Source organism: Ceratotherium simum, chromosome 20 (assembly GCF_057802395.1).
Source record: "Ceratotherium simum simum isolate JZ-2026a chromosome 20, ASM5780239v1, whole genome shotgun sequence".
In the NCBI taxonomy this organism is placed as follows: Eukaryota; Metazoa; Chordata; class Mammalia; order Perissodactyla; family Rhinocerotidae; genus Ceratotherium; species Ceratotherium simum.
Genome location: NC_141919.1, coordinates 88,526 through 100,647, shown reverse-complemented (window position 1 = coordinate 100,647; position 12,122 = coordinate 88,526). Strand labels below are relative to the sequence as shown.

Sequence of the window (12,122 nt, the reverse complement as noted above, 5' to 3'; positions counted from 1 at the left end):
ACAGAAGAACATTTGATCTATAAATTGGAAGAGGCAAAAGGAGGGGAAAAAGGAAACAATAAAGAAAGTATAGAAAATAAAGCATAAAATAAGATGATAGAAATAGAGAAGATTGGGCACGTTCAGGGTGGTATGGTCATAGAGTAGATGACAGAAATAAATCATAATAGGACAATAATTAAATAAATCAAGGTAAAGATTGTCAGATAAGATTTTAAATGTCAAAAGAAACCCACATCAAACAAAACGTATTGAAAATTAAAAATGGAGAAAATATAGAGGGCAAATACGAATACAAAGAAGATCTAAGTCCAAATTTTGATAAAAGGTTGAATTCAAGGTGAGAATATCATAAAGGTGGAGAAGGCTGTGGCCCATAGAAGCAATAGTAGATGCAGAAGATGTGCTCATGAACGTGCACCTTCATGAATATACAGGCAAATAAACTCAAATGTCCTCATTCTCACTAAGTTGTATTAAAAACATTATGGCCAACAAGCAGAGGATACACATTATTTTTAAGCCCACATGGACCATTAAGACAAATTTACCATGTGAATTCCCCAGTGAATCCTGAGTTACTACCAGTAGGGGATGTAGAATGGTTTCATAAGAGAATTTCGTATAGGACTCAAAGCTCCCTCTCTATGTGTTTCAGGCTGGACTGGAGGCTCCAGGGTTCTGGGGGCGATGGGAGGGGGAATATGTACAGAATACACTAGGGAATCCGAAGAGGCTGCTCAAGATCTGACTCAGCCCCAAGGCTTTGACCCCCAGTCTCACCCTCCAACCTACAGACTTTTAAAGGTCAAACCTTAGATCACCCTAACCCATTCCTGGCTTCTGGGTATAGCTCATGTGCACAGGTCTGAATGTTTGTGTCCTCTCAAAATCCAGATGTTGAAATCCTAACTCTTAAAGATGATAGGAGGTGGGGCCATTGGGAGGTGCTTATGAGCCTCATGAACGAGATTAGTGCCTAATAAAACAGGCTCCAGAGAGATCCCTAGCCCCCTACCACCATATGAGGATGCAGCGTGAAGACTTTGGAAGAGGGTCCTCATCAGAAGGTGACCATGCTGGCACCTTGATCTTGGACTCCCAGCCTCCAGAACTGTAAGAAATAAATTTCCGTTGTTTTTTTTTTTTTTGGTGAGGAAGATCAGCCCTGAGCTAACATCCATGCCAATCCTCCTCTTTTTGCCAAGGAAGACTGGCCCTGAGCTAACATCCATGCCGATCCTCCTCCACTTTATGTGGGACGTTGCCACAGCATGGCCTGACAAGCGGTGTGTCGGTGCAAGCCCTGGACCGAACCTGGGCCACCAGCAGCGGAGCACGCGCACTTAACCACTATGCCACTGGGCTGGCCTGTAAATTTCTGTTGTTTTTAATCTACCCAGTCTGTGGTATTTTGTTATGGCAGTCCGAATGGACTAAGAAAACATGTTTCAGGGCCGGCCCTGTGGCTTAGCAGTTAAGTGCGCGCTCCGCTACTGGCGGCCCGGGCTCGGATCCCAGGCGCCCACCGACGCACCACTTCTCCGGCCATGCTGAGGCCACGTCCCACATACAGCAACTAGAAGGACGTGCAACTATGACGTACAACTATCTACTGGGGCTTTGGAGGGGAAAAAAAAGGGAGGAGGATTGGCAATAGATGTTAGCTCAGAGCCGGTCTTCCTCGGCAAAAAGAGGAGGATTAGCATGGATGTTAGCTCAGGGCTGATCTTCCTCACAAAAAAAAAAAAAAAAAAAGAAAACGTTTCAAAACTTATGTGGAGAGTGGGCACTGTCTTTATTTTGGCAAAATAAGAAGAAATTGGGTCAAGAAAACATATATGAAAAAATTTTTTTAAGTACAAAATTATGGGTTCTTGGATTTGAAAATACTGGATTGGTTTGTGAAAGGATGAGCCTGCGTGTGTGTGCGCGCTCGCGCGTGTATGTACATGTCCCAGAAGTCTTTGTGCAGTTTAAAGCTTTACTAATTCCAGAATTATAAATGCTACAAACTTATAATAAAAATATCATTGGAAGGTTTAATACTTATAATTCTTTCATATTTAGATTTATGAATTTTGAATAAATTTTTATTTTTTGTGTGTAGGACCCTCTGATAGAAAATGAGACAAAACAAACACTATTCAAAATTCACAAAACTAAATGAGTGTAAGAAAATTTAAATTCTGTGCTTGAGTTTATACAAGACAAAAACATTATGTGGGGAGGCTGGAGTTGAGGACAGAAGAAATCGTGAGAGTAAAAATCTCTGGGGAATAGCCAAAATTCCAGGGACAACTTCAGATTTTTAAGGTTAATGAAATTGATGAGCCTAAAGTCAAGATCTCTAATGGACAAAAGGAATCAGGTAATATCTGGGTTCCAAATGGAATGAGTAGAAAATTGGCTAAGGGCTCTGATAGGATGAGAGTAAAGTTAGAAGGAGGGATCTAGAAGGCCCAGGAGGGTGGGGGGATCTACTGGGCTGGATGGTGGGGGAGGGGTGGTGGTTCAGCCCCCTCCTCTTATTGCCCCCTCCCCCGCCCTCAGGAAGGAACCCTTTGTGACGAGGCCACAGCTCTGTGATGCAAGCCTGGGGCTCTGTCCCCTAGCAGACTCCCAGTGCTCAGTTGCCTGAGGGCAGCAGAGCAACTCAGAAGATGGAGGAGAACCTATTTTCTCTGAGTAGCGTTAGCGCTACCTGGCTGAGCTGCAGCCCCACTTCCTGGGTGACTGAGATCATCCTCGGTTTCCTGTGTGGACTGGGGCTCTTCTTCCTGTTACTCCCCTGTGTCCCAAGTAATCCATCCTTACCGTCCTTACCACCACCTAGGAAGCATAGAAACATCAGGAAGGTAAGGAACCTTTGGCTCAACCCCAATAGAGATGATCTCTTTTTCTCTTATTTCCACTTTTCTGAATCAGCTAGAGAGACTCCTGAGATAGGAACTCTCAGGAAAGAATAGATCATCCTTCTAGGGACAAGCCAGGCCAGGCACGGGTTAGAGGAGGTGTGAGGGTTTCTATCTGAAGATCTCAGAGCCTGGGTCCAGGTGTGGTAGAGGGCTCCAGGGCAAAGCCCCAAATGCAGTGACCAGTGGCTGAGGACTGGATACTAAGAGTTCCATCCCTACGGGAGGACAGGCCCTGAGCACTGGTTCACTCAGCCACCTTCTTGGGGCAGGTGTCACTGTCAGGCTGATCTGAGGGCAGTGCTGAGCCCCCAAGGGCCTCTGAGCAGGGGCTGGAGTGGGCTCTGGCCTCTGGAAGCAGAATCCTAGCTGACGAAGCTCAGATGGGCCTATAGGTCTGAGAATGTGTTTCTTGAGCAGAGGAACAGGGATGGGAGAAATCCATGGTGGATCTCATATAGAAAATCCTTCTTTGCGTTCTTCAAAGAAAAATAGAAAATATTTTATCCACTCTAAAAATAAATAAAAGGGGAAAACTCAGAGCTCCATTAGTTAAGTGTAGAAAGTCCTACTGCTCATGGACACTGAGCGTCCGCAGCTGCTCTAGAGAGAGGAGAGGGAGAACTGGGTCCCAGCCCCTCGCTTGTTCTTGGCTCTCAGGGTCATGTGGAGCCGAGAGGGACGAGCAGCAGGACTAGGAAGAAAAGCAGAGCTTTGAGAGGTAAGCGTCTGCCATTCAGCCCTGTGCCCCAAGAGGTAGCCTCCAGCTCTCGGGGCTCTGAGGGCCCAGCTCCTCGGTCTCCGGGGATGCCAGTGGCAGAGCCTGTTGTCCCTCAGGAAACAGAGTGCTCAGGTGAAGCCAGGAGGGGCTAGAAAGGGGTGCTGCCCAGCAGAGGCGTGGGGCTGTAGTGGACCAACAGTACCTGGATTGGGAGGTGGGACCTCCAGGTCCAACTATGGACAAGTTAACTTGGCTCAGACTCCTCTGTAAGGTGACCCTGTCTTTTCTCCCCCACAGCGGGGTGGTGAGGGCTGTAGGTGTGACAGACGTGGAAGTACTGTGTAAATGACAAAGTGCTCCTCATTGGGAGCGTTGAGGTCACTGTTAGGATCACGTGGCCTTGGACACTGATCTTGGGCTCCAGAGTTTAATCTCCCAAGGGTCTCTCCTAAAGGGACTTTGCACTCAGCCTCCTGCAAGACTCCTAGGCCCCTGCCTTCACCACTGTGACCGTTTCCTGATTTCCAGCTTGTAGAGATTGCCTGAAAGAACTGGAGGAGGCTCGGGGCCTGGTTTCACTTCTGCAAAGGTAAAGAATCTTCCCTTTCTCTCCTGGGTCTTCCTTCCTCCCAGACCCTATGATAAGACCCCAGCGAGGTCCTGGGAGGGGGAGCCATGGGCGAAGGATGTGGCTAAAGCCCTGGGATGAGGAATAGCAGGAGCATTGTGAGGTCAGCACAGGGGCTGGTGAGGGACACTGGGCTGCAGGTGCCCACCCCTGCCCAGCCTGCCTGGCCCTCCTGCGCCAGTCTGCTCCTGGCTGCAGCTGTGCCTCCTGTCTCCTGCAGCCGCCTGGGGAAGCTCCCTGACAAGGGTGGCTTTTGTCAGCTCTCATGTCAAGACCCCCCTGGCTACGTGTGCAAAACAGCGCCTGCTGGAGCCCACTGGCCGTGCCATGAGCGTGTAGCAGAGGCTGCTCCCACCGTGTCCCTGGCTCCTCTGACAGAGCACCCTGTACCTCTGGCCTCCACCCCTTTGCCCGGCCCGATGACCTCGTCAGTTTCTGTTTGTTCCCACTCATCCTTGAGTGCCTCTCAGCCACCAGAGCCTTTCCTTCCCCTGGAAAACCTTTCACCCCGGCAGCTTGTTCTTTCCCCTCCCCCGCCATGCCCCCCTGATTCAGAGTCCTGCCCGCCCCCTCCAACAGCCTTCCCTCCCCATCCCCAACCAGACTGCATTCTGACACTTTCTCAGTGTGACTCGATGGCACTCCCACTGGGCGCTGTCCCACAGAGCTCGTCTTCACACACCCCTTGGTCAGCTTCTCCCGTCCCAGCCATCTCAGACCTTGGCCACTCAAGCCGTCCCATTTCGGCCCTGCCCTGGTGGCAGGGGGCTGCCAAAGCCTTGTGCTTCTCGACCTCATCACAGTGCAAGTCCCAGCAAGAGCACCTTTCCCACCACCCACCAGAAGCCTTATTCTGGGAAGACCCCACAAACAGACAGGTAGAGGCTGGTAATCCCTCTTTGCTCAGCTGTGATGACGAGAAGCCCCTGGAGATACAAGTCACAAAGACAGTTGAGATCAAGATTTGGAAGGAAAAAGAAACAAATGGATCATATCCAAAACAAATGAGCCCAGACTACCACCTGAATTATTTGGGAAATATGTTGGAATCTCTGGGTGCTGAGGAGGACACCACAACCCCCCAAACCTTCTGGAGCACAAAAGGCAAACCAGCACAGCTGCCCAGTCCTCAGCAGCTCTCATATCCCAACGTCTTGGGGGACCATCTACCGATGAAATATAATCAGCTTTTCTGGGGTCTCCCCTCTCTGCACAGTGAGTCCCTGGTGGCTACTGCCTGGATCTCTGAGAGCTCTTCAGTACTACAGTCTCCGTCTTTCTTGTTCAATGTTATCTCGAATACCTGCCCAGTTCAAATGCAGGCTAAAATGTCTCCACTGCTTTCCCAGTCCCAGCCTCCATCCCATGTGGAGTTCCAATCTCAATCCTTGATTCTAACCATACCTCAATGCCAGCCCCCACCTCTGGCTCAGTTCCAGATCCAGGCCCATCTCCAATCCTCTCCCCCAATCCTACCACTTTCTTCTCCACCCCAGATTAGAGCCTGTGGAGTATCTTGCCCTACACCCCAGAATAAGCCACAATCTATCATCCCAGCTGAGATTCAACGTCCAGAATGGTCTTTGTTGCAGAAGCAACTAGAAAGTGGGTGGGCTTTAGACTCTGTAGTCAAAAGATCTCAAGAAGTCTGTAGTCTCTTCACTTCGAACTTTTGTCAGGACAGCTGGGTGGTCTCCATTCTTCCTGAGAATTTTCCAATCAGTCCTGAGCTCCAGGAACAACTGGAGCAACACCTCCAAAAGTGGCTCATGCAACACTGCAGTATCCAAGAGTCTCTGGAACTAAGGCGGTCTCAAGACGGATTACCAGGGACATGTCAGGCAAAGGGCAGGCATGGACCCTCACAACCCTCTTTATTTACAGGTGAAAGCAGCAGGGATGCGCAGAAGGTGGGGCTGCCGCTAAGCCAAGACCTAGGCAAGGGCCTGGGGCATATTCTGGGGAAGTTCCCAAAGGATCTCTCCAGGCGTTCAGAAAGCTCCCTAGTGAAGTTAAGGGAGGTGGACTCTGAGGAGTCGGAAAGTGGCTTGAGGTTCTCGAGGAGTGACTCAGGGAGAGATTTACTAAGGATCTTAGACAAGAATCTAGAAAGCACCCTGAAAGCCCATTTGAGCAGGAAGCTGGGGCAGATCAGTGAGGGTTGGATCCCTGTGAATGTGCGTCGATCCTGGCTTGCTGTCCACGCTTCTCCCAAGTCCGACACTCACATGGAAACCAGAAATCTAGGAATCTTGAAGAGTTGGGGACCCAGCACGAACACTTCCCCCAGGGTTTCCTTTCTCGATGCAGACACTCGAGAGGTGCTGGAAGCACATATTACAAGGTTTTGGGTGAAGCACAGGTGGGGCCTACCCCTCAAGGTCCTCAAGCCCATAAATCTCTTGAAGTTGAAAAAGGCTCAACCCTTGTCCCTTCCACAGTCCGCCTTTCCTCCCTCAGCCACCTGTGTATCTGGGACCCACTCGATCATCAAGTTTGCTGAGTTCCTGGGAAAACCTCCCCAGGCCCATCCTGGTGAGAAGGTGGTAACAGAGGAGTCAGTTTCTACCCTGGTGAGGCCTCTCCTTGCCCCCTCACTTGTGTGTGAGGAAGTCCAGGGGGCCCTGAGAGGAACCTCACCTGGTGGTGACCGTGGTCCCTCAAAGGCCTCTCTGACTGGACAGGAGGGCAGGCCACCTTCTCAGTCCCTCACACTCAGCCTCGTGGGTACAACCTGGCAGAGTGGGACTGTCGTGGAGGCTGAGAGGGGCAGCCCAGAGCCTAGTCCAAGTTCAGCAATGGCGAGGAATGAGCCAAGGGAGGACAGTGGGGGTCGGGCCTCACGAGACCCCTGCCAACGGGTAACAATGCTGGAGAGGAACTTGGGATCCCAATTTTTGAAGGCCAAAGAGGCCAGGGAGACAGTGGAGGCCAAGGAGTCCCCTGATCTTCAACCACCGTCTAGAGTCATCTTGGGAACTAATGTGCTGACAAAATCTCAAAGCATAAATGTGCATCTGAGGAGTTTAGAGACTCCAGGCACTAATAAAAACCCCCTACTCCCTAGAATGTCTGTTTCCCAAGATCCAGGAGAGCCATGCCTTAACACAGATGTTGTTAGTGAATTTAAGTCCAAATTGAAGGTACAGTCAGCGAATCAGCCTCATGACTGTCCTACACACATGCTCCTTGCTGCAGACAGCTTGGCTTCTCATGTGCCCCAATGCCATCCCCAGAAAGTGCCCACTGGAGACAGGCTACATTCCCAGGGGCGGTGTGGCCCCATGGCAGCCCAAAGGAGCAGCCAAGGGCAGCAGGAGCCCATGATCTCAAAACTTCAGGACTCATGGAAGAGCCAGAGCAAGATGATTGCCCTTACTTACGAGAGAGAGGACTGTCGGAGGCCCAACCTAGGAGAGCACAAAGAAAGGTTTGAAGAATTGGGGACCTCTCAAGCTGCAAGTATGAGCCACCCTGCCCAAGTCAAGGGAATGGTAAACCCTGCTGGGAGCAAATACCTCCCACTCCTGCCAGAGAAGAAACAGGGTCCTCTAGAAAGCGTCTTCAGAAAGAGTATGAGGGTCTTTTTTCAGTGGATTTTCCCCCGCAAAAAAGTTAAAGGTCAAGATGTTCTGCAAAAACACAAGCCCAGATCAGCCATGGCCCAGAGCCAAGGGTCAGTCAAAAGCAGAACAATTATGGACAGTGAGACTGCTGAGGCCCAGGCGCTCATGACAGCTGTTGGACAGATTCTAGAGGAGAAAATGGCGATTTACCATGGACTTCATGCCACGAAGTTAAATGAGCACAAACAGGAACCCCAAGCCCCTGTATGTGTGTGTTCCTGCTACCACAGGCTTCCCCTCTATGCAGAGCAAGGAAGAATGATGAGTTACACAGCCTGCAATCACCAAGCAACCTCCAAGGGCCAGAGTTGTTCTGTCAAGGAAAAGCAAGTCAGACACCAACAGTCCTTAAAAAGTGTAAGATTCAACGAAGAGCAGCTGAGCCTGAGACGCCTCCCATCCTTTCCCCCCAAGGAGGCTTTGTCTCCAGTCAGTCCCTGCCAGTATGGGCCAAGGATGCCAGGCGTCCCAGGCCGCCACCAGCACTGTCCGAGGCACTGTCTTCTTCGGGGACGTGTCTTGCCTGGTCAACCATCAAATGCTTCTTTAGCCTTTCCTAGTAGGAAAACATGTCTCCAAGAAAAAATTCAATCCATGTAGAGAAAAGGTTTTTCTCTTAGCACACCCAAGATATTTAATATTCCCCAATATATACGGTTTTTTTCTCACAACAGGGTAGTATAGTGTCTTCTGTCTATGCTGTGCCCAGTATGCGCTTTGGCTTCTAGAAGGGAGGGGCATGGAGGGAGGCTGACAGTGGCATTGCAAGCTCATTCCTTACCCCAAGTCTCTTCATTGCACCTTATGTTTTCATAATACTGTCATTACATAAACAACAAAAACTTACTCTAAAAACAAGATGAGAAAAACCTGTCAAGACCCCACCCCAGGATCTGGTTCAACCTTCCTTTCTCCTGCCTCGACTCTACCTTGAACTGTATGCAGTTGTAGGGTATAGGTTTACAGAGGCACCTTAGGGCTGGACTTTTCCATGCAGGCTCCAGGAAGTGTCAGGCGAGTGGATGGAAGTTTGGGGGAGGGGGTGCTGGCCCCTGAGTTCAGAAGCAGGAGAAATCTTGCCCCTTGATCTCTTGGAGAGAAATAGATGACACCTGCCCTTAAGAGCCCCTTCTCTCCTTGATGAAGGCAGGGAGTGAGGTGAGCCTTGTGAAACCCTCTTAGCTCCTTAGATCCTGAATGAAATGTACGGCATCACCATCCCCCACCTCCGCTTTCCCGCAGTTTAGAGCAGCAGTGAGGATGGCACTTCCAACTCTGTGTGTGTAGGTAGGGGAGCATCAGAGAGGCTGCTGGGGCTGTGTTTACCCCCACCCCAAATGAATGAATGGCCTTTTTCACGGGTCACCTACCTTCCCTCTATGTTAACCCCAGAGAAGGAGTTCTGAATGAATGGAACAGTAACTATTTGACGATCGGACACTGTGAACCTAGGGTGGGATATGGGTGAAGAAGAATTGAAACAATTGGATCCAAGGAAGGAGGCAAAGTGGCACAAGGTGCCCATAAGTGTTCAGTGAACGAGGAGCCCCCTGATGATGGACAGCTATCTATGGGCCTAGAGGGGAGGAAAAGGTAAGGGTCCAGTGGCTCATCGTGGCCCCACCCCAGGGTCTCCACTGTGCTGCAGCTCCCAGATCACAGACCTTCAAAAGCCACCTTTAGGCGCAAAACAGAGGGCCAAACTTGAAGAAGTGAAGCAAATCAGGGTAGTTTAATCTCTTAACAATATATTTAACAAGCTTGCACGTCATCACCTACTGAACTCTAGAGACGATGCCTTAACAATACGCGGGAAAGCCAGGGCCAGGGAACTCAGGAAGTGACTCCCAGTCTAGTGACCTTTACAAAACACATGGCCCAAGGACTGCTCCCACCGGAGAGGTGGGGACTTAAGAGGCTGACAGACTGGCCTGCCACAACGTAGTAAGTCTTGCCTGGCTCCCAGTCCTTGCTTACTCCATAGCCCAGCAGGAGAAGAGGCAATCAGACAGGATTTGTCACAGGGCGGGGCAGAAGTGACTTGTCCAAAATGGGGGGGTGCAGTCCACGAGTGGCCCACTGCTCTCTGTCCTCCTAGCCCAGCTTTCTTCCTCCCTGACCCCATCCACATGGGAAAGCAGGGAGATGAGCGATTTCTCCAGAGGGATTCTGTGCTTGTGCCACATGCAGGGAGCACAGTGGGCACTGCTCCAGCGAGTGTCATTTCCATGGTGGAGAGTCCTGCCCCTGATCCAGATGACAATAGGAATGGGCCTTGTCCCCCATGCCCATCAGGACCCCTAACATGTGGTACTGGGACCTGGGGTGGAGGGAGGGAGTAGGCACAGGCCTGCTCGTGCTGCTGGTTTCTCCCTGTGGCCAGGTCCTGCCTCTGGCCCCATTCTTCAGGCAGCATCAGAGTAGGCCCAGCAGTGACATCAAAGCCAGGACCAGGAGGATGGGCTGGGACCCAGGGCGGAGGGCAGCCGCTGGTCCCTGGAGTGGCACAGGGCTGGGATCCTGAGCCTGGCTGCTGCTGGGTCCTCTCAGGGTCATGAGAGGTGAGTTCTGGGAGTGTGGAGGAGCTGGAGTGGACCCCACGGCTCCTGCCAAGAGCAGTGCTACAGATGGGCAACGCTGAGGGAACAGCAAGAAAACAGAAAGAAGCAAGTCCTTTTGTCCTTCTCCTGCTGCTCAGTCTTCCACAAGATGCAGCAAGGCCAGAAATGGAGAGACCCACACAGAGCCCTCTCATACAGAGACAACACACAGAGACCTCACAGAGACACCTCTCAGCAGAGACCTCTCACAGAGACCACATGTTGCCCCACAGAAACCTCATACTGAGACCACACACAGGGACCTCATGTGGCCTCACAGACCCTCAGACAAAAGCCTGGCACAGATTTCCCAGAGACTTCCCACAGAGACCTGACAGCAAACCTTTCCCCAAAGATACCTCCCACGCAGAGACTCACCCAGAGCCAACACAGAGAGAGCTCATGTGGCATCACAGAGACCTCACACAGAAACTTCATCTAGAGACAGTTCCCAGAGACCTCCCACTGCCCCACAGAGACCTCACACGCAGACCTCACAGCCATTCTTCAGGATCCTGAGCAGTCGCCCATTGACAAGTCCTTCCTAGTGAATGTGAAACCACTCAGCAAGTGGCAGCTTGCGGCAGCACATCAGTTGTGCCCCTGGAGGTCCTCGGGATACTCAGACACTGCCAGCGTTACACTAAATGGGGTGCTTTGCTTGGGGAAATGCTTGTAATTTTTGTTCTCTGGTGATGTAATTGCCTCTGAACAAAAAAATTACAGATTCCATGTGTAGATTTGCAAAATTAATTGTTCCACAGGTTTTCATTAGCTTGAGAATCACAAATTTTAAACACAACTAAGACACTGTCAGTCTCCAATGAGAGAAAATATTTGTCCAGTTTCAGTTATTGTCCAGCCAAACGGTATCACCGTCACGTTCCTGTTTTACTGAGGACAAGACCTGAACTTGAGATGGTTGACTTGTGCACTTTGGAAACATAACAAAGACCTGCAACCATCGGGCTTGAGGAAGGAAACAAACCAGGAGAGAGCCACTGGACTCACACTCACCTCTCAAAGGGCTGTGTAACCAGCACATTATTTTGCACGTAACAGCTTGCATTACGTTTGCAGGGTTTATTTTATTTTTTAACTCACTAACAATCATGTGAGGATTTTTCACAAATAGGTCAAATTCTTGGCAATATTCCTAGTATGCCATCTGGCAAAATTACATTTCTTAATATTATTTTATTCCTTAAAATATAGTGATGTCCTCAAATGATATTACACGTTTCCAAGACATGACACAGTCCTAATGCTTAGCTAACGCCAGCACCACCTGCTCTCTGTGTGCTCACAATCTCCCCATTTGTTTCCAATGACCACTTCAACTCAGCGGTCTCAGTGCGGGTGTCGCTCTTAAACTTCGGGAGGACGATCACTGCCCTGTTTATTTCCACCACAATTTTACACTAGTAACTTCACATACCTATTTACAGTGTCAATACATTTACTTTGTAGAATGTGGCCTCTGGTTTCCACCTACTAGGTCTATAACTTGGGCAAGTCATTTGTTGCCTAGATTTACCAATTTTACAAAATTGTATTTATTTCATAAAATTTTATAAAATGTTATTTTCTCATTTATTTCATAAAATTGGTAAATCTAGAGATTTAGGCTCA

At 49.9% G+C, this 12,122-nt stretch overlaps 1 protein-coding gene across 1 annotated transcript; it reads left to right on the top strand.

The window, feature by feature from the left end:
- Window positions 1-2,663: 2,663 nt before the first annotated feature.
- On the top strand, window positions 2,664-8,490 carry LOC101405055 (spermatogenesis-associated protein 31A6-like). The gene is made up of 4 exons (XM_004443777.3): window positions 2,664-2,858; window positions 3,576-3,636; window positions 4,165-4,225; window positions 4,485-8,490. The coding sequence occupies exons 1-4, from the start codon at window positions 2,664-2,666 to the stop codon at window positions 8,488-8,490; spliced, it is 4,323 nt and encodes a 1,440-aa protein (XP_004443834.2).
- Window positions 8,491-12,122: the final 3,632 nt, after the last annotated feature.